This window comes from Fringilla coelebs (assembly GCF_963513975.1).
Source record: "Fringilla coelebs genome assembly, chromosome: 6".
NCBI classification, from domain to species: domain Eukaryota; kingdom Metazoa; phylum Chordata; class Aves; order Passeriformes; family Fringillidae; genus Fringilla; species Fringilla coelebs.
The window spans coordinates 11,259,595-11,287,144 of record NC_140034.1 but is presented as its reverse complement, the minus strand read 5'-3'; the positions used below and the strand labels follow the sequence as shown (position 1 = coordinate 11,287,144).

Here is a 27,550-nt window from a genome sequence, read left to right as displayed (position 1 = left end):
TGTTGACATTAAAATGCTTTTTGTGTGCAAGGGTCTGAAGGGTATTGAGTTCCCTTACATTGGTTTTACACAGCACTGTGAGAGACACTGTCAATGAAGGCACCTGGACTGGTATTTTGAGTTTAAATTCAGATAGTTTTTTTTCCCTTTGGTCATTTGTTGAAACAACTGTATACTTTCTCCAGTAGTGTTATGATCTTTGATCAGGCATGATCTTTGATCTATGATCTTCCTTCAGGCATGTATCTGTAGATTGTCATGTACATTTGCTAAATTCTAGACATAGATCTGAATTGATTGTGGGAATTTTAAGGAAAATAAATGTAATGTCTTCATGTACTTTAAAACTCTTCAAGAAACATTTGTAAGTTATGTGCTGCTACTGCCACTGAATTATATTAGTAAGGAATAGCATTTTCAATTAAGTTATGAGGATCAGGAAGTGTTTAGATTTGAGAATGGTTCTCAGTTTGGAAAGTATGTGGAGTTGGCAGGAAAGTTGGGATTTTGCTATGCCATTCTGCCAGACTTCACAGCTTGGAGGTTACTTGTTTGTGTACATGTGTACATGTAATACCAAACAGAACTTTACACACACACATATATATGTGTGTGTGTGTAAAGTTCTGTTTGGTATTACTAAACTATTACTTAGGCCAATCACTCAGGACAGTGAATTTCACAGGTTATCTATTTACTAGAAATAAAATAATGTTTCCTTTTCCATAGCTTCAAACATTCTTTGTCTCTGATAAAATAAACATTTACCTTATTATCTCATTCTGCTTTATTCTTTATAGTCTTAATGCTCATGTCATGTCTGTCCACCCCACCCTTCTTTTTTTTTTCCCCGCCTTTAGGTGTCCTGGACTAAATTATAGTAAGATATTTTCTTTAAGCTATATATTCATCTAGTGGCTTAGCTAATCATTTAGTGTTAAACCTAAGTCTTTTTTTCAAAAGGTATGAGAAATTCATTTCTAAAATGGATTTAATGTTCTTCTTTCAGAGTGGATTCAAGAGTATTTTCCGTTTCTTCCTCAAAGAGCCAGATGATATGTCCTTCAAATTTGTTTTATATTTCTAAGCAAAGATGTGATGAAAAAGGAAATGTTTTATTAACTGCTTGTTATACAAGTTCCATTTCCTAGGTGTAATATAGTTAGGTACCTCTTCTCAAAACTATAAAATGTGTAGGCAAATGTCTGAGTAAATTTTCTAAATGTACATGATGTATTCAGGGTTTTGTGATGAAAAGCATCCATTTCAGATTCTTACTTAGAAAATAATAATGCTTTTCTTTTTAGCTTGGCTTTAGCAGAAAGCAGGACTTTATGAGAATATGCTGTTGTGCATTAGCACATAGGGTAGTACTATTTTTTTTAATTGATACTGTATATAGGAACAGTAATTTTATTTAGCAACTGATATGGTTTTCAGTGCAGCTTTTCATGCATTATTAGAACTACATTTTCAGTTATACCTATGTGAGTTTGAGGTTTTGTTGGTTTTTTTGTTTGGTTGGTTTTTTTAGTTTTGTTTCAAAGGGGCATTGCAGGTGTGGTGTTCTCTATCTTTGCTCTAGAATAAGAGGGACTGCTGTGAATAGAAGTGTGCTGCTTGCTGCTCTGTTAACTGTAAGGTTGGCTTTCTTCATATCAATACAGAAGGCACAGAATTTGAGTTTATGTGCCTTTTCATTCAGGGCTGTTCACATCAAGCTTCACTCAGGCTGCTCAGCACAAGGGAGGAAAAAATGTGTAGTATCTCTGATGCCTACTTGCTTGAAAATATTCTCATGTTGTATGAAATGGGCCACAAGAAAAGCAGGATTTGTGACTGCCATTACAGCAAAAGCCCCTGAACTGATAAAAATGCAGGTTGTTTTCTTTTCCCTTTTTGTTCTTCCATCCTCCTGTTACGTTGAAGTCAAGTGTTGTTAGTGCTGGCAGCACTGACAGAATTTTGGCACACTAGGCCAGTGTTCATAAATACTGTAATTTCATAAGTTTGGGGGGTCTTGTGGAATTTTATTGGCGGGAGGAGGAGCTGGGGAGGGGAATGTTTTTCAGTTATGCTGTGTTTATTTATACTTCTCTGGGAAATTTGCCTTAGAGGAGATCAGGCTTTGCAAATTGTGTCTTGTCTGTTTGGACAAAAGACTGAGAAGTTAGAAAAAAGATCAGCTATTTAATGGGCAAAGGACTCACTGATACTAATTCATTGTGGGTTTTCCTAAACCTCAGAAGGGTAGACAAGAGAGACAGGGGACCAAGAGAGTTTCAGGTTTGTGCTTTCCATGCAAGATCCTGCAGCTTGATTTGAGCAGTTTTCTATTCTGCTGGTCAAGGATATAAAATGTAAAATAGGTCGCATCAGGCTTCACTGGTTCCATTTTTCATGGAAAAATACTCTCTAGGTTTTTAATCTATTTTCTGTTTTGAAAAATACAAAGTACAAAACTTGGTTGCTAACACCTGACATGACCCAGATGTTCTTTTTTATAGTGAGAGCCTGAGACTTTAAGAATTCTTTAGATAAGCTTATTCTTCCATTTGTTTAACAACCTCAACAAGTTTTAAATTTCAAGTCTGGTCTTCCTGGATTTGTTTTCTTGGAAGACCACTGATTACTGCAAATTTTCACCATATGTTTTAAACAAAGGTCAGAGGTGGTTAATCACTTGATACCCATGGTTTTAAAAAGGGGAACATAAAGATATATCAGCTTTAGTTTTAATTCTCTGCAGTAGTAATTACTCTGACATGTCAGTCTTGGTGTGTATCAGACCTATGTCTGCATCACTTGAATGAAGGCATTTTATGCAGAAAAACAGAGCATCAGGATGACTTTTCCCTCATGGGAGTATAATTTAGGCCTTGCAGATTTAGCTGATGCAGTTTGATACTGCCTCCCACTGTCTGCTCAGCCATCTGTCAGATGTGAGATGGGAGGACAGCACGTACACATCCTCCTTGGCCCTTGTATGTAGACATGCACTTGGAAACACTAAAATACATTTGTATCAACAACTTGAAAAGTAGTTCATGTTTGCAGAGTGGTCCACTTCCATGAGAATGCTAAAAGTTTTTGAGTGGGTTCAGGATTTAAATATTAAAAGGATGAGGGTGTGTAGTTAATTCTTCCCCCTTGGTGCTGTGTAAAGTCAGGTATATGGACATGGTTTGAGAGAAATACCACTGGGGAGGTTGGTGTTGTGAAACTTGGTTTTGAACTGTTCCCATATGTGTGCAGCAGCTATGTGAAATGAAACTAGCATTTTACAGAGAAGAACAGATGTGAGTTATCTTTGGTTTGCATCTCTACTTCTGATTTACACTTTTGCAGGTTGTTGCAAGGCCTTATTAAGTGTATATATATAAAAATATTTGTGTAAGCATTTTACATATGTTTGCTTACATACATGTCTGCATGTAGAGAGATCAGAGCAGTATCCTCATAAAACACATCCTGACAGTAGTTTTGTGTTTCAAAGAGTACTTACTGCATAGAAAAGTGTTCTCCAAGTTAGAACTATGTAAAGTATGAATGTTCCTCACTGTTTAAAATACTGCATTATACAGCATGTATTTTTGCAAATGTTAATTAAAATAGTTGATGTAAAGAAGTTTTAGCCAAAACTATCTTGGAAGTATTTTTTAGTCATTCACTTGTTTCAGAGGTCTTAAAGGCACATGTAATTTCAGTTTGCAGTTAATATGTTTCGAACATTACCACCATCTTCCAATCCAACGGGAGCAGAATTTGATCCAGAGGAAGATGAACCAACCTTAGAAGCTGCATGGCCTCATCTACAGGTACTTCTTGGAGGCTGAAACATCACAGTCTATAACAGAATTTTGACATTAAATTAATTGTTTATCTGTTGTAACTTGTTTAGGTTATTTGTTTATCTCAAAGCAGTTACTTTCCTATATAATTTTTAAAATGTGTTTCTTGAATTAAAACTGAAAGTTGGTTTTTTTTAAATCAGTTGTTATAGGTTAAAGGCTCATTGTTTCTTGTGGTAGAGATGTAACTGCTGAGATTTTAAATGAGCTTCTATTTGTCACTATGAATGCTTTGATCTGGCTCTGGCGCAGCTTTAGCTTTCAGAGGTACTGTGACAAACAGAGGAGAAGAGAGACTTCTTAGAACATGGACTTCTGGGCATGATAAATATTAGATTACTGTGTGTCATTTGAGTAAAGTGTACTGATGGAGCTCAGCAGAATTTCTGCCATTTAAATAACCTGAAGTTCTTGTAATTTGTCAGGAGAGCAAGAGCAAAGCTTTTACTGTGTGTTATTTAGATAAATATAACTAAAAACGTTTTGCAGTTCTGAGCAACTAATCAGCAATTTTAGTAATGTGATGCTTATAAAATGGTTCTTGTTTAAAAGACTAATCCTGGGTTTTTGTTGTTTATTTTTTCCAGCTTGTTTATGAATTTTTCTTAAGGTTTTTAGAATCTCCAGATTTTCAACCTAATATAGCTAAGAAATATATTGATCAGAAGTTTGTATTACAGGTGAGGTAAAAAAAGATTATTTTTTTTAACTTCAAGCTCTAAATTATTTTTACAATGCATTAGAATCAGTTAAAGTGCATCTTTTTTCCCCTCTTTTCAGCTTTTAGAGCTCTTTGACAGTGAAGATCCACGTGAAAGAGATTTTCTTAAAACAACTCTACACAGAATATATGGGAAATTCTTAGGCTTAAGAGCTTACATCCGGAAACAAATTAATAATATATTTTATAGGTATGTCAATATCTTTGTATTATGGTACATGTGATCAGGTATGCAATTAAAACATTCCAAGACACTGCTAGCAATTTTTTAAATTCTTAATATATTTATACTCAATATAGTTACATCTAATAATAATTAATACCACTCTGGGAGAGTGGTAAAATTAGGGTAGTCTTGCCTGTGGCGTATATCTGGCAGCTGAAATTTGAGTTAGAATATGATTTAGTGGGGGGTTTGGTAACTTTGAGGGAGGCTTTTTTGGGGGGGGGGGGGGGGGGTGGTAGTGTTTGTATTAGAATAACGCCTTCATAAAGTGTAGTTCTTTATAATGCAGAAAATGGGCTGAAATTGAATGACTGAGGGGTGTGTAATTTGCTTAAAGGAACATGTCTGCAGCCTCTTCTTTCCTCAGAATTAACATGTGCAGTTGAGTTTTTGTGAAATAGTTGTTTGTTGCCTAGAATGAACTCTAGTATTGTCACTCATACAAACCACTGTATTACCAGAGATCTTTGGAAGACTGTTACATCCAGTGTGAATGCAAGATTGTGGTGCCTGTTTGAATTTTTTCATTTTGATATTCTTTGCTTTTCTACAAATAATAGTGCTGTATATCAGTTTTACCTCCTGCGCCTTCTCTGCCACTGTTTTCATCCCAAAATGAATGTATGGTGGTACTTCTTTAAGGAAGTAGCAAAGAGCTGCCAGGCCCTCAGTGCCATATCGTGAATGGCACCTGGCAGTACCAGCTGTAGAGGGAGCTGAGGGAGCTGCCCAGGGCAACAGCTGAGCCTTTGGAAGGGATACAGAGGAGCTACTCTAAAATAATTGGTGAGCTTGTACTGTCTTGCAGTCAACTGGAAGTTGACTTCACAGGACAGTCTTGACAGGACAAGTGAAGAGCCAGTATATCCCAAGGAAAAAGTACGAGTGGATCTTGAAGATGCAGATTTTTTTTCCCCCCACACATTAATAAATTTCCCAATGATTTTATTAAATTAAATCCAAAATGCATAATTTGGTCAAATATCTGAACAGATGGTAAAACAGCATCATAGCACATTATATGCACTTCTGAAAAGTGTTTTTATTCGCCATTTCTTCCACTTTGCTTTCAGAGATAATGAAAGCAAAGTTTTCAAATACAGATAGCTCTGGTGCTAAGTTTTTTAAAGAAAGTTTTTTAAGAAATTGTCTGGTTGTTAGATCAGCTTCTTATAGTTTGTATAAGAGAGTTTTCAATCTGACATGTGTATGGGAGATGATATAATTTGCACAGCTATGAAATTGTGGGAGAAAAAGAAAAGCCAACCACAAACTTAGACAAAAAATCAGGTGTATAATATTTAGGAGCTCAGAGTTTAAAAATTTTGCATCCAAATGTAAACTGGTGCATTTGTTTATGATCACCGAGGAGAAGTTGTTCCAGCTTGTCTTGAATTAGTGAATTGGGCTATGTGAAATGATGTGTATGTGTACACATACACATGAAGTATGTGTACAGCTTTAAAAATATTTAATTTTTGTATACTTTTACCTTCAAGTTGTCAGTTTATTTCTGTGCTTACCTAAGAAATGTGTGGCCTTCATTTGTCTTTTAGTCATTGACCAGAATTACATTAATTCTTTCCCCATAGTGTGTTAATCTATTTTTTCCAGAAGTAAAATACTTTTTTTAAAAAATTATGAAACCTGCATGTGCCTATTAAATCAGTCCAAACCTTTTTGCATCACTGTGTTTAATTTTGCTTGGAATTATATCCTGAATTATAAGGAAGGGATCTTTAAGAATTAAAAACTGTTGCTTCAAATATTCTGGATTAAAAGTAGCTTTCAATGAGTCTGCCTATGACAAATTTTCAAATTAAAACATGGTTTCAAGTTAGTGGAAATATTTTCTCATAAATGTAAATGTTTATAACTGCAAATTACCTGAAGCCATGCATAGAACTTTGTCAATAAATTTGCACTCAAGTGAAGGAGGCTGAAAGGTGACTGCCTAGTAAAATGCAGTGCTCTGTCTAAAGATTCAGGAGGATGTGATTTCCTTTGTTTATTGCAAGCCTTTTGTATGCACAGAGATCTGTCATGCCAAAAAGCTTTTTACATCCAGAAGTAGTAACTGTTTGAACACCTTGTGCTTGCATTTGCTATAGAAAGTTGAGTCATGGTGGTTAATTATGCCAGATACTCTTGTGTTATTTTAATATTTAAAGTGTTATTTGCTGTGTTCAGTTTTGCATTATTAAAATGGCATAAAATTTGAGTATTGGGAAAAGCTTGAGTGTAGGCTGCTTTGTTAAATGTGGGAGAAAAGAGCAAGCAGGTGTGAAGCTTGAAAGCAGCTGGGTGTGCTGCTGATTTTTGTTTCCACAAAGTTTCTTTTCCACTATGTGTCTCTGCTTTCCTTTTACTGAGTGACTGAAATATTTGGGGTCAAGGCTACCTGTAATGATAGATGAGGATCTTGGTATTAGATTTGTGTCTCTCTTCAGCAGTAAACCAATAAAATGTTTCATTTATTTAGGTTTATTTATGAAACGGAACATCACAATGGCATAGCAGAATTACTGGAAATACTGGGAAGGTGAGTTGTAGATTTTGTTTAATTAAATTCACTTGGTTTTAAGAGTTGACTTCAAAAATTAAGTGGGTTTTGTGTAAGATTGTAGAAACACAGAAAAAACTTGAACCTTGTGGTGATGTTTTGGGACATGACAATTTTTGTAAGCCTATTTTTAGGTCTTATTTTCTGCTTAGGATTCATGTAATTAACATTAGTTTTAAAGCAACTACCAGTAAAATGTAGTGAATTGAAATTTTAAAAAAATTCTTCACTGAACATACAGTGGGTAAACAAAGGAAGCACAGATTATGAAACTTCAGAAACCTCACTTTGCTAATCCCATAATTTCTCAGACTGCAGTGATCTATCTGTAAGCCTTTGACACTGAAATTTTACAATTTAAAGCTGATAGCCTCATTGAAACTAGTGAGATTTTTATTAACTGATTTCTGTAATCCACGTACAAGCTTTTTGCAATTTTTTATACATTAATACACTGCAGAAGCTCAGCTAGGATTACGTTATGGTATTTCCATATCTTTGCACATGAAAGTAACAGATGAGCAGGAGCAGGTTGCTGATGGTTGTGTCTGGTCAGGCTTTATATATCTCCAGGGATGAAGACCTCTACAATCTTTCTGGGCAATGGGTTCCCACATTTGGCCACGCTCACAATAAAAAGGGTTTTTTTCTTGTCCTTGAATTTAATTCCCATCTTTCAGTTTGTCTCTTGCCCTTTCAATGCACATTGCTAAGAAGAGTCTGACTCTTCACACCATCCCTTTGTGTATTTGCACACATGGGTGAGAGCCCCCTGAGCCTTCTCTGCTTCAAACTAAACACCTTTTTCAGCCTCTCTGTGTATGTCAGATGCTCCAGCCTCTTCATTGCACTTTACTGGACTCCCTCCAGTACGTCTGCATCCTTCTTGTCCTTGGACACATACACCAGATGTCTCACCAGGGCTGAGCAGAGGTGAAGCATCACTGACTCACCTCAACTTACTGGCAATGCTGTTTCTAATGCAGCCCAGAAGGCTGTTGAAATTGCAAAGATGTTTTAAAATTTCTTAAATCTACATGCCCCGATAGTTCTGTAATTTTCAATTAAATTTTCCGTGATTAAAGAAATTACATGTCCATCATTACTTCAACACACTATACTTAGGTCTTCAAAACTCATCATGAAAACTATAAAGTTTAAATACTAGAATATGGAGCTAAAACTTCCAAACTGTTATTGAGTCACCAGCTCTTTCATTCTTGGTTTTGATAGGTTGGCTGTAAGTATTGCAGATTTAAAAGTGACACTGTCAGTTTGGTTTGCAGATTTTCTACCCCCTCAGGCTTCCAAATCAAGGTTTTTAGTAGCTCAGTGAGGCTTCTGTTCTGGAACTGTTCTGTATTGGTAATTCATCCAGTCCATTAAGAAGTTTCACTGAGCAGTTGTTGATACAGAGCTTCTTGGTCTAGTGCTGTGGTTTAGGTAAAGGTGCCATTAACCCGGTACTGAGCTACATCTGCACTCAGCCTTAGCTGGGATGTCTTGTGTTGGGATATGCTGTTTGGTTGTACTCTAGGGCCTTGCAGATATACTAATAGTTGAGTAGAAGTCATGTTTTGATTTATCTGCTGTCCTAGATTACCTCTTCTACATCCAGTCTCTGTTTCACTTGTTAATACCATGAAGAAGCTGAGAGAGATGTATATTCAAAGCTTTGAAACTATGAGTAGTTCATAGTGAAGGGTGAAGTCTGAGCTGTAGGTATAGTTGTGTGCAGCTTGGAAGAAGAATTTGAGACTGCTGAAAGCTTGGTTAAGGTGTGGACAGAGATTGATTTGACTATTCTGTTTATTTGTAAATATTAGAAAACAAGCCCAAGAATTTTTCTTTATCCTGTACAATGGTGCAAACTTCCATATAATTACTGATCTTTATTTTTAAATTTCTTTCCCTGGCCAGCATAATTAATGGATTTGCCTTACCATTAAAAGAAGAGCACAAAATATTCCTATTGAAGGTTTTGTTACCATTGCACAAAGTGAAATCACTCAGTGTCTACCATCCACAGGTAAATTTTACTTGGTGTTTTTCATACTAGTGTTTAAGTAAGCTTGCTTGAGAAGGTTGGGGGACTTAAGTAGATCTGCTGTAAATTTGGTTCTAAGCTCCAAAGCTTCCTTGCTAACCAGCCTGGGGAAAATTACTTAACACAGATGCCTGTAATGCTTCACTTGTGTGATAGAAAAATTAAAAAGAAAACATGTGTGTACAGAATAATACCCTTTTAAAAAGCACTGTAGTGTTTATAGATGAAACATATGTAGTAGTTGGTTAATGTGAGAGTTCTTAGTATTTATCCACACAGGATTTTTTGTTTATCTTCTTGTCTGTAATGTTTAGATATAAAAAATTGCAGAAAAGTATGGTTTTAATGAATGTCATCTATAAACACTTTATCCTAAATTACATGAAGTAATTCAGCTGAATTCAGTTTGTTGAATTTCCTGTTTTGAAAGGAATTGGGAATTTACGAGGACATCATTATTTAATTCAATAGATCCTTTTAGAAGTACACAGAAAAAATGGGACTTCTTTTAATCCATCAGTTTACATTGATAGGCATAGTTGTCATTAGTTGTGATATATTTAAAAATCCCAAGATTTACAGCTGTTCAATGCACTTTTATCTAACTTAGTTTATGAAGTAGAATATACTTGCTAAATCAGCACAGGACACCAAAGTGTTAGTGAGTGGAAAGCACTCTATAGGACAAGGTCATGATTTTTAAGTCCTGTATTTGAAAAGATGAAGTGTGATGAAATGCAAAGTACCAGGTCTAAAAAGAAAACACTGTCATGTGTATCTGTATTATAACACAGGAAAAGGTGAGGACAGACTTGCAAAGATTGGAAAGAATTGCAAAAGCCTATTTACCCTTCTGTTTAAGTTGTCTACCAAATAGTTTTTTAAATTTTAAGTTTTTTAAATTACAGAAGAAACTTGTCTTTTATTTGAAACTTGTATTTTATTTACTTGTATTCAAAATTATTCTTGACTTATGCTAGTGACTTCCAAATGTGTTCAGTTTCATAGTGAGAATTAATAAAACTCTTTTTCTTTTACTGTAGCTGGCATACTGTGTAGTTCAGTTTTTAGAAAAGGACAGCACACTTACAGAACCGGTAAGTTTATCTTGCTATTATTACATATTTTGAACTCTTAATACACCGTACATCTGTAGACTGCTTAAGGAGGTTTGGGAATCAAAGTATTTATTTGTAATTGTTTATATTTGAGTCAAATATTTAACCATTTTGATCTATCAAATTTTGGTTTTTCCAGCACTCGTTCAGAATACCTAGAACAACATTTACAGTACAGGTCTTAGGAAGGACAGATTTTATTCTGCTTATTTTGTTCTGGCTGAGCAGACAGGAGATGGTGAATCCAGAAGCAGTTTAGTCAGAAATTAGCTTGCCTGAACTGTGCTCTGTTCAGAGATGGATGTTATGATGGAACAGAGATTTCTGACACACAGCTACCTATTGGTGCAAGGCTTTTAAATCAGATCCTGTTCATGTCTACCAGCCTTGGACAAAATCAGGCTTTGGTCTGGCTGCACATAATTGCAGAGATGAGTAGTTTTAACTGCCCTCTATAGTATCTAGGGGTTTGCTTCATTACACCCAATATCAAGTAGGTAAGAACTAATCTGTTTAATCAGTAGATCAGTAAAACAACTGCTGCTAACAAAAGTGTGCGTTATTAGATTATGACCATTTCCATTATAGAATTGAAATGGGATTTCTTGAAACAAATGGAAGTATGCACCTGAGCAGGAGTTCTCTTCTAGCTGGAGCTTTTAATATTTAATAAGATAGCAAATGTCAGGCATTCTATAATTTCTATTGTATGAGATCTTGTTTTCTTAGCTTTCTTCCAGACATCAGATAGGATGTTGCATATTTCCTAGTAGGAATCCAGAAATCTAGAACTAATATGCAACCAGGTTTGTTTCCTTTTATGATCCCAAATTAGTATGTGATTACAACTTTCTTTAAAAACTTAGCATACACATCAGCAAAGTACTAAGTTCCTCTTCGAAAGATCCTGGTCTTTGCTTCCCCTTACAGTTGTCACATGAGACATTTTGACACCTTATTTTTTAGAATCTGTGTATATTAACCAAGGCTTCATGGATGACATAATGTCTGCTTTCATGATTAAATAATATATACATGAAAGAAGCACATGTTTCTCAGAGTTTTCTTGTGATTATATTAAATATTGCTTACAGCTTTTATATTTAAAAATCATAGAATCAGAAGATGGTGTTTTGAGTGTTCATGGTTTGCTAGGTAAGCAAGCTGGGTAAATAATGTATTAATTGTGAAGAAAGTTAAGACTAACATTACAGTAAGATAGTCAAATCAAAGTTTAAGAGCAACATACCTAGAATAGCTGGTCACCTGTAATTAAGGCATTTATAATAAATACTTTGTTAAAATATATTGATAGAACTTAATTGCTTGAGTTTTGGATTACATCCCCAAGAAGGTAGAGATTTAAAGCTGCTGTCACTTAAATGGCAGATAATTTTCCCAAAAATGTAGTAGAGAATTTACACTTTGATCATACTAAGTTAGATGTTAGGTTTTCTCTCTAGTATTTTGATTATTATTTTCGAACATGTCTTACAGACATACCGCTTTGTTTTCTAAAGAAGTGAGTTTAGACCGACTAACAGTTATTTCTGTGACACTGAACCATGTCTGATTACTCCTGTCACATGGGACGAGAAATCACAACTTTTGTGTTCTGCTTAAAATACCAGAATAATGAATACATTACAATTGAGTTCAAGGTAAAGTGAAATTATCATGAAATTATTTTATCTTTGTCTCTACAGGTGGTAATGGCACTGCTGAAATACTGGCCAAAGACTCACAGTCCAAAAGAAGTCATGTTTTTAAATGAACTAGAAGAAATTTTAGATGTTATTGAGCCATCTGAATTTGTTAAAGTTATGGAACCTCTCTTCAGACAGCTAGCCAAATGTGTGTCCAGTCCACACTTTCAGGTCTGTATTTACTGCATGTACAATGATATCAGAATTTTTGTAAAGCAAACTTGTAATGTATTATTCACCATAATGAATTTTATTTCTTGCAAAGAAGTCTTCAATTCTGTGTCAAGTTGCAGGGATCCAAACATTGGTTTTACTGGTTCTTCTCAAGAGTGCAGTATGTGCATTCATGTTGGATGATTCACTTCAGTGTTTATGCTTACCATAAAAAAGCTGAAGTGTTTTCAGAAGTACCTGAACCCTTTCAGTGTAGTGTTTGCATTTCATTACTTGTAATACAAGTTCTACAACTACTGGTTCTTTTGGAAAGTATTTCTTTGCTTGAATTTGAGAGTTCATGGATTATAGATTGAATCATGTCCCTAGCAAGGTAAAGAGCAGTTTTTCTGTCTCTCTTTCCATCAGTTCCATGACTCTCATTAGCACTAAAAAATCCAAGTCCGATTTGCAACTTTTCTTACCTTTCCCTGTATTTGCCAAATGTTGTAATTATTTGCTCTGTAAGAGATTGAAGAAGTGTTCCTTTTTTCATGTTGTCTTAGGTTGCAGAGCGAGCATTATACTACTGGAATAATGAATATATTATGAGTTTAATTAGTGATAATGCAGCAAAGATTTTACCCATCATGTTTCCATCCTTGTACCGGAATTCAAAGACGCATTGGAATAAGTAAGAAACACTTGTACAAATTTCTGCCTCTTCACTTATGTGTAGTTGTAGGTTTAAGAGTTTGGATCTGTGAGTTGCTAGTTTAACAGTGTGTTGAGCTGTTTATTCCATGACATTGAAGTTGCTGGATAAAGAGACTGTTGTTGTCAATCTTGAGGAAGTATTTAGAACTGTGGAAGATAATTTTTCCTTTTTTAATTAAACAAGAAAGTGTGTTTTAGTGCATCTAATCCATGACATTCTTATAAAAATATGGAGCAAATTTGGCATTCATCTGTAGTTCAGATTCTTCTAAAGATTTACTTTGATTTCTGATCACTAACCTATTTGCTGATTTGCATTTCTTCTGCATTTTAGTGAAATATGTTGTAGATCAGATAATTTTTTCCCTTCTTTTTATTTTCTTTTTGTTTATTGCTTTTTTTCTTCTTTCTCCATTGCTTTTTTTCTTCTTTCTCCATTTTCACTTTTTTCCCCACAATAACGTAATACTTACGCATGAAAACAGTCCTGGTCAGCTCCCTTCTGCAGCTGTTGCATTGTGAAGTGCCTCTTTGTTTGAGCTATTGTGCAACTGCTGGGATGGTGACAGTATCCCAGTCTGGCTCTAGCTGTGAATTGAGGACTGCTAATGGGCTGGCCAAGAATGAGTAATCAGTCTGCAATTAAACACTGGGAAAGAAATGGAAAATAAAGTGATGTTAAAGTGGTTGCTTACTGTCACTGGGTGCAAGCAGCAACAAATAATGTACTCATTAATAAAATTCCCATTCAGTGATGCAATTGTACATAGTAAATGTGGGTTGCTGTTGGTTATTTTTTTCTGACTTTCAAGGTCATGCATTCATTTTATTCTGAGTAAAAGTCATGCTACCAGTACAGCTGCACTCTTACTTGTAACTCCATATACAATACAAAGTAATCATTTAACAGATTGCTTTTTGAGCAGCAGTACATTATAGCCTGTAGCTGTAAATTAATCTGTAAAAGTGCCTCACAAAGCAGATTGGTTTTGTGTAATTTTTGTGATGTTTTCAACTTTACTTTTCTAACACGTTTCTTAAGAGTTCTGTCATAATTGCGTTGAGCTGAGTGCTGTTGCTGTGTGGCAGTTTTCAAATGGAATGGGGTCTTTTTTGCACTCCTTTTAATTACTAACTCTTTTTTTCTTCAATTTATCAGTTGCCAGTAAGTTACTTACATCAAGATCTTGAATGTCATACTGCATTTTCTCTACTAACCTTTATGGGATTCGTGTCATAAATTTCACAGCTAGGCCTGTATTGATACATGTAGTATTAAGAGTGAAGTTCAAATGTCAGAAGTGTAAGTGATGAGTAGCACTTCAGAGTCAGAAAACTTCATTCAAAGTTGGTAATGTTAGTACTTGTGTTAGGCCTCTTGTGGGTAAATTGAAACTTCCACTAATTAATTTTATTTCCACTTATTCTGAAATGATGTAATTTTCCAGTTATGTAGGCTATTGGCTACTGTTGACCAGAAAAAGTAGATTTCAAAGTTTAAAGTACTCTGAGTTTCAACCAGAAGTTTTACTTATAGGACAATACATGGCTTGATATACAATGCTCTGAAACTCTTCATGGAGATGAACCAAAAACTGTTCGATGACTGCACACAGCAATTTAAAGCAGAAAAACTGAAGTAAGTTTTCATGTCAGTGTGTCTGTCTGTTCTTGAGTATTTTGTTCAGAGTGCTTTAGCTCTGAAAAACCTCTGTGTCATTAGTGAGAAGTTGCCCATTTGATTCCAGCAGTCTCAAAGCTGACTTGCTGAAACTTCTTGTTACATGTGAATTGTAAATCTTCCTGTCAATAAGGCATCTCATGTAGGCTTAGACCTAATACTTCTGGGGTCACCATCTTCCTAAAAATTAAGTTTTTGAGAGGGACACTGCTAATGATGGAGCCCAGTGTAGAGAATCTGTTGTACAGTTTAGTTCACATCCTGTGTTTATTTTTGCATGCTTTATTTACCCAGTGTTACTTCCTTTCATGTTGTCACTCACTTTGTCCCAAAATACCTTCCCAGTATTTTTCGACATTGCATTGTGTGTTAGCATATCTTCATATTATTATAGAAGTTAACTGAAATCAAGTTGTTATTCTACTGTAGTGCAGGTCTCTAGTACAGATTTTATTTGATGGAAGAATCCTGCTAAAATGAGAGAGAATTTAGAAGTATTAATGGTTTGGGTCTCATTTTAGGGGCTGGAAGCAGTTAGTGGACTAGCAGAAGTGGGTTAGTACCTACCCACTAACTGGATATAAAATAACTGGATTTTAATTTTATTTTAAATTTCAAAGTAATCAGTAATTCTTTCAAGTAGTGGTTCAGATTAGACACCTATTTTAAACTGGTGTACTGGAAGTAGTGCAGATTCTCAATGTAGCTTGATTTGTCCAAGTTTTGAAGTTTCCTATTAGAATTCAAGAGGAAATGATCTTGTACTGTATCAAATTCTTAAGGTTTGTGTGTTTATAGATGACAAAATATGAGCATTGGCTCTTCAAAAAAAGACTGTAATTCTCTTTTTCCTGATTGCAAGTAAGTGGAACCCCTTTTAAATGAGAAATCAAATCTTCTCTGATTTTTGCAACATTTTTGGGTGATGTTCTGAGTGTGAACTAAAGCAGAGTGCTGAGCGATGAGCTAGCAACACAAAACCAAAATAAAAAATCTCCCACCACATAAGAACTGAAAAGGGGGATGGTTGAAGGGTTCCTACCTCCCATTTTGAATTAATTTAATTGAGAGCTGGAGGCAAATTGGGTATGTGCTTGGATATAATTGCTCTTCCTTTTTTTTCTTGACATTTGGATCATCTGGTCTGTGCATTGAGAGCATTTTTAGCACTCTTAGTTCAAAATTCTTCTAAATTCTACCAGCCTTCAAAGGCAAAGTGGATCATTCTGGTCTCTGCAAGAAGATGTTAATTTGTAAGAAAGAAAGGAAAAGAAACCCTACATTTTACCTTTTCAAATTGCATTAGGCATAAGAAAACAAACTTCTTCTACTTTGTTAAAAAAACACAAAACAAGAAAAACCAACCCACATTTATGTCATCCCTCCGGGCTTGCTGCTCCCTGGGATGAGCATGGTTTTGTTGGGTACTTCTCTGTTAGAGTTCAATTCAAAGTGTCTCTGGTGCCTTTTCCTTTAACCTGCTACCTGAAGCCATTTGGCTGACAAGTAAAAATCTCTGCCCTTGCATGGTCAGTTATTGTCTTCTTATTTACCAATATAGCATTCTAATATTAGAAATAAAACAAAACTGTGTTTTCAGCCTAGATCAAAATTTCTTTCTATTTTAATTTTAACTTTTAACAATGCACGTGTGCTGAAGATAAAACTGGTATCAGCCAGTTTGTTGCTTTCATGAGAAAATCTGGAGGGTTTTCCATTTTAATGTTGATTTGAGATCATGGGGTATTGATATGATGCAAATTATCCTGTCAACAGTGGTGTTTTGAACAGTAGACTCAAACAGGTATAACTGAATAATCTATTTTGTTGAATTCTTTTACTTCTATATGATCTCTTTTTTTTTTCCAGAGAGAAGCTAAAATTGAAGGAACGGGAAGAAGCATGGGTTAAAATAGAAAATCTAGCCAAATCAAATCCCCAGGTATTTAGAAAAGATTAATATGATCATGTTTAAATACTCAAATTTTGTTAAATATCAGTGGGGGAGACAGGTCTGACTGATAATGGAAATAACGGAATTTCACCAATTGTATTATGAAAGATACACAATAAAAGTACTTTTCAAATTTGTAACCTTTCTCTTGTGCAAGTAATTATTTTTTTTAGAAAAAGGTTTCTGAAAAGTATGATATTAAGTACTTTTCCCTTTCCTTATAATAGGACTTATACCATATTGCAGTTTGAACAGTTATTGTGCAAAATTATGGAAAAATATAGAGAGGCCATAATTGGTTTCTCTTGAAAAGCTGTTCTGCAAACAATACATTACAAAAGAGTTCTTTCTGCAAACTGCGAGTTTTGACTGGTCAGTTTTCCATGTGAAATGGATTAAAGTGATATTGTATGTTCATGTCTGGTGCATTTGTTCCCATACTTGCGCTGGGCTGCTCTGCTGGTGAACTTGCTGCTCAGGTCTTTCCTACAGGAACCATCCTGTCCAGCATTAATGGTGTGGCTCCAGTTACGATAACGAAACAAAGGTCCTTTAAACTATTCATTGGATGTTGAAATTACGGGAGAAGGAAATGGTTTGGCTTGGATCCCCCCCACACCCCCTTCACTTGCTTGGAGATTGCTGCCAGTTTTCTTTCAGCTCAGTCATATGGTTTTCTGCTATGAACAAAAAACCTCCAAACATTCAAATTACTTCACAGCCAGAATTCTGTTATACTGTAGCAAGAAACTTCATGTACTGTATATTTCCAAAACCATCTAGCTGAGTTTAAAGTGGTGGAAGAGGGAGAAAGGGTACTCTGTAAACAGAAGTGGGACGCTTCCTGATCTCAGTGCTATTTTAAAACAGAAAGTATGAGGTAATCTCTTTTTCTAAGAAGAGGAAATCCGTAAATGTTTTTTTCCTCTTGGGTTATTTACCAGGCAACAATTACTAAACTGCTTCAGTAAAATCTATTAAAATTAATAAAATGTCAGTTGACAACAGATCAGTTAAATGAATCAAAAAGGACTATTCATATGAATGCACTAAATGACTTCCACTGACAAAACATTTCTCCAACGACTTAAGTCATACAAAAGCATTGCTTGAAGAGTATTTGATATACATGGTCACTTGCTATCACAAATGAAGGGCTAATACCTGTTTGGCCAAATAAGTAGGTTGAGTTGTAGAAAAATTCAGGGTTCTACAGTATCCATTTCCTTTTCTTTCCAAGGAATTTTTTGTAAATATATTTTCTGATATGGTTAACACCGACTGCATACAGTATGTTCTGCATAGTCTGCTTGAAGAAAGCTAATATTTGGAAGAAATTTAAAATACAAATTACTGAATGCTCCACTAAATTGACATAAGGATATAAATGCTTTTAGTGCTCTACATAATGGATTTTTAGGAGTTTCTTTTTTCCTGAAATGTCTTTAAACTTCTTCATTCGTCTAATAACTGATGATTCTTATTATTCAGACCTGTTCCTGATTCTGCATGACACAAAAGTACAATTTAAGATTTTAAATCATTATATTTGTCAAATCCTTGCTGTTCGGATTTTTTAATTTTTTTCTCATTTGCATTGAGATTATTGGTACACTCAGATACCAAAATATTTATGAGGAAAAACTGATTAAAAGGTCTGTGTGTGCATATAAATAAGTTCTGAATTCAAAACTATATACACCTCATCTGAAATTATATAAGATCTGATGTATTGAGATTACTGGGCAACAAAGATTTTGGGTTTTTTTTAATTCCTAAAGTACATTTGTAATTGTTTTTCTTTCCAAAGAAAGAAATTTTTTTGTTTGAAATCATATTAAATGTATATTAGGTATATTTGGTCTTTTAACAGTGTGGTTTTTCTTCCAACACAAAATTGCATCAGCAAGTGAAATGATTGTGTTTGGATTACTATATTGTTCACAGAGCACTTGAACAATGTATTAATGAAGTTTCAGATTGCCAAAATAGCCGTGCAATACTGACAAAATCTGAGTATTTTAAAGTTGAGTCTCAGATAATCAAAACATCTTTTTTTTACTCCTGACTCTATTTTTCAGCAGCATATTTCTGCCAAGTGTGAAAGTATTGGAGTTCAATTCTAAAATCTATTACTTAGTCCCTGGATGCATAAAATATTGAAGTTAATCTCAAATAACTAGTCATATAAATCAAATGCTCAAATACACTCCTAGTGTTTAGTTATTATGACTAAGAATGATTATTTTAACATTTTGCATTTTATTAGTACCCAACATACAGTGACACGAGTTTGCTGAACAGTCCTGTTGCAATGGAAACAGATGGGCCTTTAATTGAAGATTTACAGACGCTGAAAAAGACAGTGAAAGAAGAGGCTTGTCAGGTAAAGCCTTGTGGAAATGGCAAAGTGCTCCAATTTATGAATTAATTTCTTTAGGTGACCATTAATCATAAACTTGGCTTGTATTTTCAGCCCCATAACCATTTGTTCTATAGTAATAGGCCTCAGCAGGGCTGCTACTTTCGAATGATAGTCTAGCAGCCAGAAGTAGTGTTATGTTTCTAATGCCTGTGAATCTGCTACATAGTCTCTTTTAAGGTTTCCTCTTAGAAACTTTGTTGGACTGCTGTGACTGACTGACTTAGAACGTGCCAATTAATAAACGGCTGAGTAAAAGCCAGGCAGTTTTTTATTAAGGACTTGTTTATAGGAAAAAAAAAGAATAAGCAAGCAAATTAGGTTTGGTGAGACAGACATAAAGACACCATTATAAAGTTAGAGGTACTTTGTTAGGAATATTGTCTGGGTTTGAGAGAGCATTGGTAAAATGGTAATGATATCATGATTGTTAATAGCTTAGAATTTCATAGTTGTTTCTAGTTTTCCTCTTAGCTAAAAAATTGGTTTTAATACTTGAAACTGCATAGATGGTAGGGTAAAGAGGAGAAAGTATAAACTTCTTTCCAGATTTTTTTTTTTCCTATAAGTGAATATAGTGATGTGCAAGATGTACTCTTAAGTAATGTTTAGTAATTAGTATGTTTGGCTAACTTCGTTCTATTTTTATTTCAGGCACAAAAAGATCAGAAAAAAGATCGTCCTCTTGTGCGACGCAAGTCAGAACTGCCTCAGGATATCTATACCATGAAAGCCTTGGAATCACATTGCAGAGCTGATGAATTAATATCACATGATGGGCATTAAACTATTACAGTGAAATATTATTTTGGAGGAAAAGTTGTTTTCTTTTCTGGACTCAGTTCTACAGTAGAACTTAATTTTTTGTGCCATACCAATCAGTTACACACAAAGTCAAAGCTTTCTTCAACCCATTTCTGTAGGCAATAACTTAATAGAGTATGCAGCTCAAGATTAGTAGTTCAAACAATGGTAAATTACCCAGTTCCATTTGCAGAATATTGGGTTGACTATAATCAAGTGGACACAATTTCCTGGAGGTGTTGTCATAGTACCAACTAGCTGATAACATGCAGGTTTTATAGTCACATTTGGAAAAAGCGTTCCATAAAATCTTCCCATCTAAATAAGTGAATGACCAATAGTTGGTACTAATGATAAATGTGTGTTTTCAGAAGGAAAATTATTTCAGATATAAGTATTAAACTTTTTCTAGGATTTCTCAGCTTTACAGTTGTTTCAACATGATTGCTGTCTTGTTATATACCAGCAGTTTTGAAAATACAATTATTCTTTCGTATTATAAAACGTGGCTTACAAACTGGTAACATTCATGACAATCCTCAGTCATCATTCCTTTCTAAGAATTCTGTAAATTCATTTCTCTTTTACTTAGGGTAAAGATATATATATATCTATATATACCACATCCTAATACTTTATGTATATTTAAAGCCATAACTTCCAGTCTTTAGTGTATAATATGGCACCAGTATTCCAGATATAAACTGGTAGAAGAATTTTTCCTAAAATGAAAATTTGTTTACTATGACTGGGAATAGACTGAAAATAAAATTTCATTTTAATTTTTTTCAAGTCAATAAAATAACTCTTTCACTGTTTTCTCCCTTATCTGAGCTTTTAATACTCAGCATTTTTCTTGGGCTCTAGGAGTTCAATATTCTGTGGCGGATAATATGTGTGATTTCAGTTGCATCAGTTTTTATCTGAAAGATGAACACAACATCATAAGCTTATTAAAATTAAAAAAAAAAAAAAAGAACAGACTCTTGAATTCTATTCTGCTTCTTTTTAAATGAGTCTAAGAGCTGAGGAGATAGTGACCATAATTTTACCGTGAAAATATTTTTGTTGTTGTTGTAAAGAGCACATGTGCTGCAAATACACCTCACAAGTGAACTGAAAATGCATCTGAGTTGCTGATGATCTTCAAATGCTGCTATATATTCCACAAGATTACTTGCATGTAATGAGCTTTTTGTTGTAGATGGAAAAGCACGGGAGGAAAATCTCTTTTAAAATATAGTGCTTTGTCTTCAATATTTGATTTCTCTCAGGGTGGCCAGTATTTTGACTTACTTATCCTGCTTACAAGCTGTTTGAAATGTGTTCTGCTATTCTAAATGGGTGATTAGTTTCTTTTGTCTCTGGCAGTAACATGGTATAACTTAATGTTTAATGTCTTGATGCATAAAGAGATAAAAAAATGTGGCTTCTTTAAAAATAGCTTTGTTTTACTTTTTAAGGAAGTATAACATCTCCTGCATCCATAAAAAAAAGTATTGCTCAAAGCAGACATTCATAGTAAACTTGTGCAGATGTAGTGCCTGCTGTTTGTTGGTTGCATTTAACATTCAATTTCCAATATTTGTTACATTGTCTATTGGAAGAAAATTGTGAGTGGTAAATATTGGCTTACAACACCTAAATTTAAAGACCAACCCAACCTTTAAGTGGAATGTCCACTGTGTCTGAAAACATTTCCTGTAAAACTTGAAAAAGAAAATGCTTTACCATTAGGATAAACTATATGAAAACAGTTTAAAGATGCCTTCTACTTTTGAGGGAAAAAGGGTGCTTTTTTAATTGTGTAAAGCAATGTCTATGTATTTTGATATACCATTGTTTGAACTTCCATCTTTAGCTGGTAGATTATCAGTTACCTTTGATTTTGGGTGTTCAGTATGTCTGTGCAAGAGATTGCTGAAAGGAATTATTCTTATGTTATCCAAGGGGGGGAAAAAAACCCAACTGTATATCAGTGTTTGATTGATTGTGTGATACTCAACGTATAAGAACATCTTTCACTGTCTAGATTTTATTTTTATTCTTTATTGAAGATAAACACTCACCAAAAAGGGAAGTATTGTGGTAATTTAGATGCTTCAAGTTCTCTATAAAGGCATATTTGAAATTTTGGGTCACTGAACATTTGCTTAGGCAATATTCCAAAATCTTACCATCACTAATGGTTTAGCATGTTTGTTATCAATATTTATATATTTCGTATAATCTTGTACTAAACAATTCTAAAACTAATACATCCAAAATAAAAAGAAAAATTAAAGTAGAATTTTGGTGACTGTTGTTCTTCATAAAGTTCTGTCTGATACCTTCCCCCATTTTCCAAAATTACACCTGTACATCAGGAATGTCGAAAGTAATATTACAAGTGTCTTTTTAGTGTGGCTTTAGTATGGCTTCATTTTAATATTGTACATACATTGTACCTTGTTTTATGGTAATAAGTAATAAAAATGTAGACTTCATATTTTGTACAGAATCGTCCTATGTACAGAATAAAAAGTTCCTAGAAACAGCAAAAATAGGTAAGTGGCACAATTATTTTTCATTAGACAATATCTGTAACATTATACGTTAGTGGAATGTTAAGTTCAAATGTACCTACATATTTTTTAACATTTTGTAATTCAATTTTTTGTTCTGGCATTGTTTCTGAAGAACTTCATACACCTGCCATTTAATATGCTTTTATCTAATTTTAAAACTTAAAAAAAAAGGTGTATTATATGGACAAATAAAGAACATGTGAATTTTACTTGCTCATCATGAAACTAAGTTTAACACAAGGTGTTTGGGGGTGTGTTCAGATTATCACTGGTAGCAGAATGATCCGTACAAATTAACTTCATAAATTTCACAAAAGCAAGACAAAATTATGGAAAGGCCATTAAGTAAAAAAAAAAAAAAAGCAGGAGTGATTGATATTCAGCAGAAAAAGCAGACTTTGCCTGTAGAACAGCAATCAGTACTAAAATTTAGTAGTACTCTAATCTACAAATATTTAAAAAACATCTTTCATACCATAGTATTTTTCCGTGAAACATTTCTGTATTGACAAGCTTCAAGCAAAGTAGCCATAAAATCTGGGATTATATTGTGGTACTCGATTCATAATCAGGTGCCAGTGATATAGGGGAAAAACTGAAGTCTACAGTAAGACTTGTTCTCCCTCTGCAATCCATAAAAATCTTCAAAAGAACTAAGGAAATTACTCACATAAAGCTGACATTCAGTAACTGGGGGGGTTGGGGGGAGTTGGGCTAGGGATCAAGAGCTGACTACTGGCTTGAGTTACAAATGTAAGATTGGAGCTACAAGTTAGGTCTGTGTAGTGAAAGAAACAGTTTCTGCATGAACTCAGTAGTGAACTCATCAAATCATGAATGAAAAACAAGATACTGAAACAACTGAGGATCCAGTTTTTTGCCTTTGGAAATCAGGGTTAGATACATCTCAAAATACAATGTTTTAAAATACTGAGAGCGATGACATTTTTTCCACCTAAATACGTTAGTGAGTTGCCAGCTTTTTCAGGAAATGACCTTTAATCCTTTCCTTCTAAGGGAATTAGTCTCAGGGGCTTTGACCAGCAGTGGTTTTCTGGCACTGCTTTCATGGTTTGGCTTTGTAGAATTGGAAAGGAAGGTGCTAGTTTAGCACATATTGATTGTGTTTGGAGATGTGTTCATTTGCTTTATCCACCTCACAAACATACTGACAGGAGATAGCTGTGATTTCAGGTTTCCATGTTCTGGATTGTTTTATGGGCCACCCACCTAAAAGTGGAGTATTTCTGCCCCTTGGATCATGTCCTCACTGTGTGCAGTGATTGTGGAGACTGTGTATAGCTAATTAAGAAATGCCATTCTAATTACCATATCGCTGTCTCCCCGGAGAGTATATATAACTGGATTATAGTTTCTTTTCTATGAGGAGACTTGGCTTGGCCTGTCTTTATGCAATAAAACTTGGATGTAGTTAAACATTTTCTATTAACAAAATCCCAAAGGAGAATTTACTGTGGAGCTAAAAGAAGGCAGTGCATTATTCCTTCCTCAGCTCGTTGAAGAGCAGCACGGCTGCAGCTGGCTCTCGCTGGAGCCAGGCACGCAGGGACTGCATTCATTCCCTCCCCGGGGAGGGCTGCACACTCTCGGGAAGATTTGTAAGCGCTGACCCTGTGGTGAGGAGGGGAGAGAGCAGTCACATAATTGCCTTGAGCTATTCTAGGCATTTTTGTGATCCAAAAAACCACACTGAGCAAGTCCATGCTAGCATGAAGACCCTGCCATAGTAATTCTTCTAGTTCAGTCGCTGAAGAATTAAAGATGCAAGAGGATTAGAGATGAGAAAGGAGGTGATTTGCTCTAATGGTTACTTGTTGGGATATTTTCCTTTGGTTTGGTCTCAAATACTACCAAATTAATGTTAAGTATAGGAAAAATCCTTTTTTTTTTTTTTTTCCTGCTGAAGTTGTTTCTTTTATAAATTACAAATTCTTTATATATAAAAGAATTATAAAATTATTTTATAAATGACAAAAAAGGTTTTCTTTCTACATACTTTGTATTGCATTTTCTAGGAGTAAGTCTTGTATCTTGACAAGTTCATATGAAATGCATGTCTTTAGTTAAATTATATGGGAAATGTGTCATATTGGCAGTCTTTCCCTTTGGATGGCTGATTTCAGTGGCTTCTTACACTTGTAAGAAGGGCCAGGTCTTCTGTGTGCCCAGGAAAAGGACATACATAATTACCTAGAACCAGATCAAGGCAAATTGTTTTTCACCCTGATTGAGCAAGTAAAGCCTTTCCTCTCTCCATAGGCTTTGACTGCAGAAGAGATCTTATACTAAAAATTAGTTTATCTTGTCTCTGCCTCAATTTCCTTTAAGTTAATTTGCATCTTCCTCCTGCTTCCCTTAGAACAGTAGATAAGGCTGAAGGGATTAAAGGAATACAAAGTCCCTACCTGTGCTGGCTTTTAATTGAAAGTGGCCTTACACTTGGATATCAGAATTCAAGACTTGTTGCACATGGAGCATTTCTGATTTTAAAACCTACACTAAGATGAGACTTGTTGAGGGTTTTTTGACCCTACTTTTTCTGCAAGTCAGCAGCAATATATATAAATATTTACTTGAATTTTAATTTCCTATCCCTCTCGCGCTTTCTTCTACTTACTTCCTTATTTTCCTTATTTGCGTTTTTTCCTGGCAATAGTTTTACAGCAGTGAGATATTGTATCTTGCTTTGTAAGCTACAGAAATTCTGTGACAGTGGCATGGCAGATGATGCCTGCTCCAGAAGAATGAGCTTGCCATTTGAATCATTGAGCTCACCTCCAAAGAGATGCAAGTTACACTTGAGATGTATCTAGATTAGTTAGGAATATTATCAACACCCTTCTAATGAACATCACCACATCCAGAATGTTAATTTAACCTGTGGGTTTGGGGTGCTTGGCCTGTGCTGGTGCTTACTGTATGGATGTAAGAAGTAGCTAATTCTCCCTGCATTGGAGAGCTGTCAGCCAAGACAGGATAGCCTTGGTGGAATTCAGACGGCCATGCAAAGTTAGCACTTTTTTTCATAAAAAACACAATCCTGGAACAACCTTCATGTAGTAGAATTAGAAGGTGTGGGCAAACTAGGCTTCAGAAAATTGAAATAGGTGAGTGTTGTTTTAAACACTGTCTCAGTAACCATTCTATGAAGAGAGTACTCAGAGGAGTATTTACCAGTATTTTTCTTCATCAAAAAAATTACCTTGGCGGGGGCGGGGGGAGGGTGTTAAGTAGATTTGATTCATCAAAAAGCAATCACCTCTGTAGTTTTGGTGCTTGCAGTTGAAACTTAATTGCTGAACAAATAATTTTTCTTACAGACAAGAATGTTTGAGATTTTTACTACTTAAGAAATCTGTTTTTTCAAAGGTAAAAAGGTAAAATGGACTCATAAATGCTTTAGGAGCCTGCCTGAGCACGGCATGCTATTTCCCTTGGTAGAAATAGAGGAGCTGGGATATGTGGGTGGGCTTTGCAGATTTCTAGTGTCCTAGCTGGACATAAACACTTCAATTCTGAGTTACACTCGTGTAGAGGCTTACAGATCAGGTCTTCCTTTGCTTGGCAGGATATTCCATTCCAGCTTCCTTACTTCTTGGGCAGTACATCTGAACAGATCCTGGGCCTGGGGGTCTGTGTATTTCCCTGTGTATCTACTGAAGAAATGCATGGGAGGTTCAGATGCAGTTTTGTATGGTTGTTTTGCTTTTCTTTTGGGGACAACATTCCCTTTTCTACTTCCATATGAGCAAAAGCTGGAGTTTCAGGCTGTGGGTCACCCACCATCCCTAGTGTTCTTTTGCAGGGTCAGTGGAATTGCTTTGGAACTTCACTGCCCCCTCCCCTCTCCCAAACACCTCCAAATGTCAGGCAGGACTGGGGGACTAGTTTGGGCAAGGAGGAGCAGGATGCTCCATCTCAGCAGCAGTGAGTTAAACTCATCTAATACCTCGATCAGTCAAACATACATTGAGATATGACAGCTGTAACAGATGCTTAGGAATTTTTAAAAATTAAATTCTTAAATTCTTTCACTTTTAATAAAATCCCATTTCTCACTGAAGTACTCTTTGTCCCTGTCTCCTTACATGTCCTTTGCTTTTGGGAAGCAGTCTCACCAAAGACTGAGATTATTGGTTTGGGTGCTGGATTGATTAAACTGTAATTAGTACAGCTGGCTAGCTGGGCATGTAAAGCACCGGAGATACTTCACTGAAGAGGCCTTGCAGTTGGCCTGCTGCTTTCTTCACGGGAATATGTCATTTTCGCCACCTGACCTTATTTATGGCTTCTGGCCTGATTTTTCACTTAAACACTGTTTTCCTTTGGACAAACGAGCCTCGGGCCTGCTTTATCTTCCAGGTAAGGAGGCAGCAGCGGCAGGACACATCTCTCCCGGGTGCTGCTGCCAGGGCAGTGGGGGGGAGGCTTTGCCTTCCCCTTTTCGCTCACGTCCCGCCCTCTCCGTCCAGAGTAAACCACTCTGATAAAACCCTTGTGGAAGGGTTCCTGTGGGGAACCCTTCAGTAACTAAAAGAAGCTTTCAAGAAAGACGCAGAGAAGCTTTTTACAAGAACATGTAGTGACAGAACAAGGGGAATGGATGCAGACTGAAAGGCAGAAGGTTTAGATTAGCTATTAGGAGGACGTTCTTTACTGTGAGGATGGCGAAGCACTGAAACGGTTTGCCCCACAGAGAAGCTGTGGACGCCCATCCCTGACAGCGCTCTAGGCCATGTTGGACGGGGCCCTGAGCAGCCTGGTCTAGTAGAAGGTGGTGCTGCCTATGGTAGGCATGCTGGAACCGTGATTTTTAAGGTCTCTCCCAAAATAAACAGCTCCGTGATTCTACGAATAGGTGGCGGCGGGGAGCGGCCGCTGCCCGGGCGGGGCGGGGCGGGGCGGAGTGGGCCGTGCCGGGCGGTGCCGGGCCGCCCGTCCCAGGCTCCCCCGCGGCGCGGCCGGGCGGGGCTGGCGGCGCGGCGGGCGGGCTCAGCCG

General features: G+C 35.8%; 1 protein-coding gene across 2 annotated transcripts in view; it reads left to right on the top strand.

Annotated features, from left to right (window-relative positions):
• PPP2R5C (protein phosphatase 2 regulatory subunit B'gamma) overlaps positions 1–20,939 on the top strand; it is a 71,520-nt gene extending 50,581 nt beyond the window's left edge. For both annotated transcript variants that reach the window (XM_084208144.1, XM_084208145.1), the window contains 12 exons: positions 3,708–3,818; positions 4,439–4,531; positions 4,632–4,762; positions 7,281–7,340; positions 9,282–9,390; positions 10,452–10,505; positions 12,233–12,403; positions 12,952–13,079; positions 14,640–14,741; positions 16,653–16,725; positions 19,007–19,123; positions 19,814–20,939. In XM_084208144.1, coding sequence (XP_084064270.1) covers positions 3,708–3,818; positions 4,439–4,531; positions 4,632–4,762; positions 7,281–7,340; positions 9,282–9,390; positions 10,452–10,505; positions 12,233–12,403; positions 12,952–13,079; positions 14,640–14,741; positions 16,653–16,725; positions 19,007–19,123; positions 19,814–19,945 — 1,281 coding nt within the window. In that variant the 3' untranslated portion in view covers positions 19,946–20,939. The remainder of the gene's footprint in view (positions 1–3,707; positions 3,819–4,438; positions 4,532–4,631; positions 4,763–7,280; positions 7,341–9,281; positions 9,391–10,451; positions 10,506–12,232; positions 12,404–12,951; positions 13,080–14,639; positions 14,742–16,652; positions 16,726–19,006; positions 19,124–19,813) is intronic.
• The last annotated feature ends 6,611 nt before the right edge of the window (positions 20,940–27,550 follow it).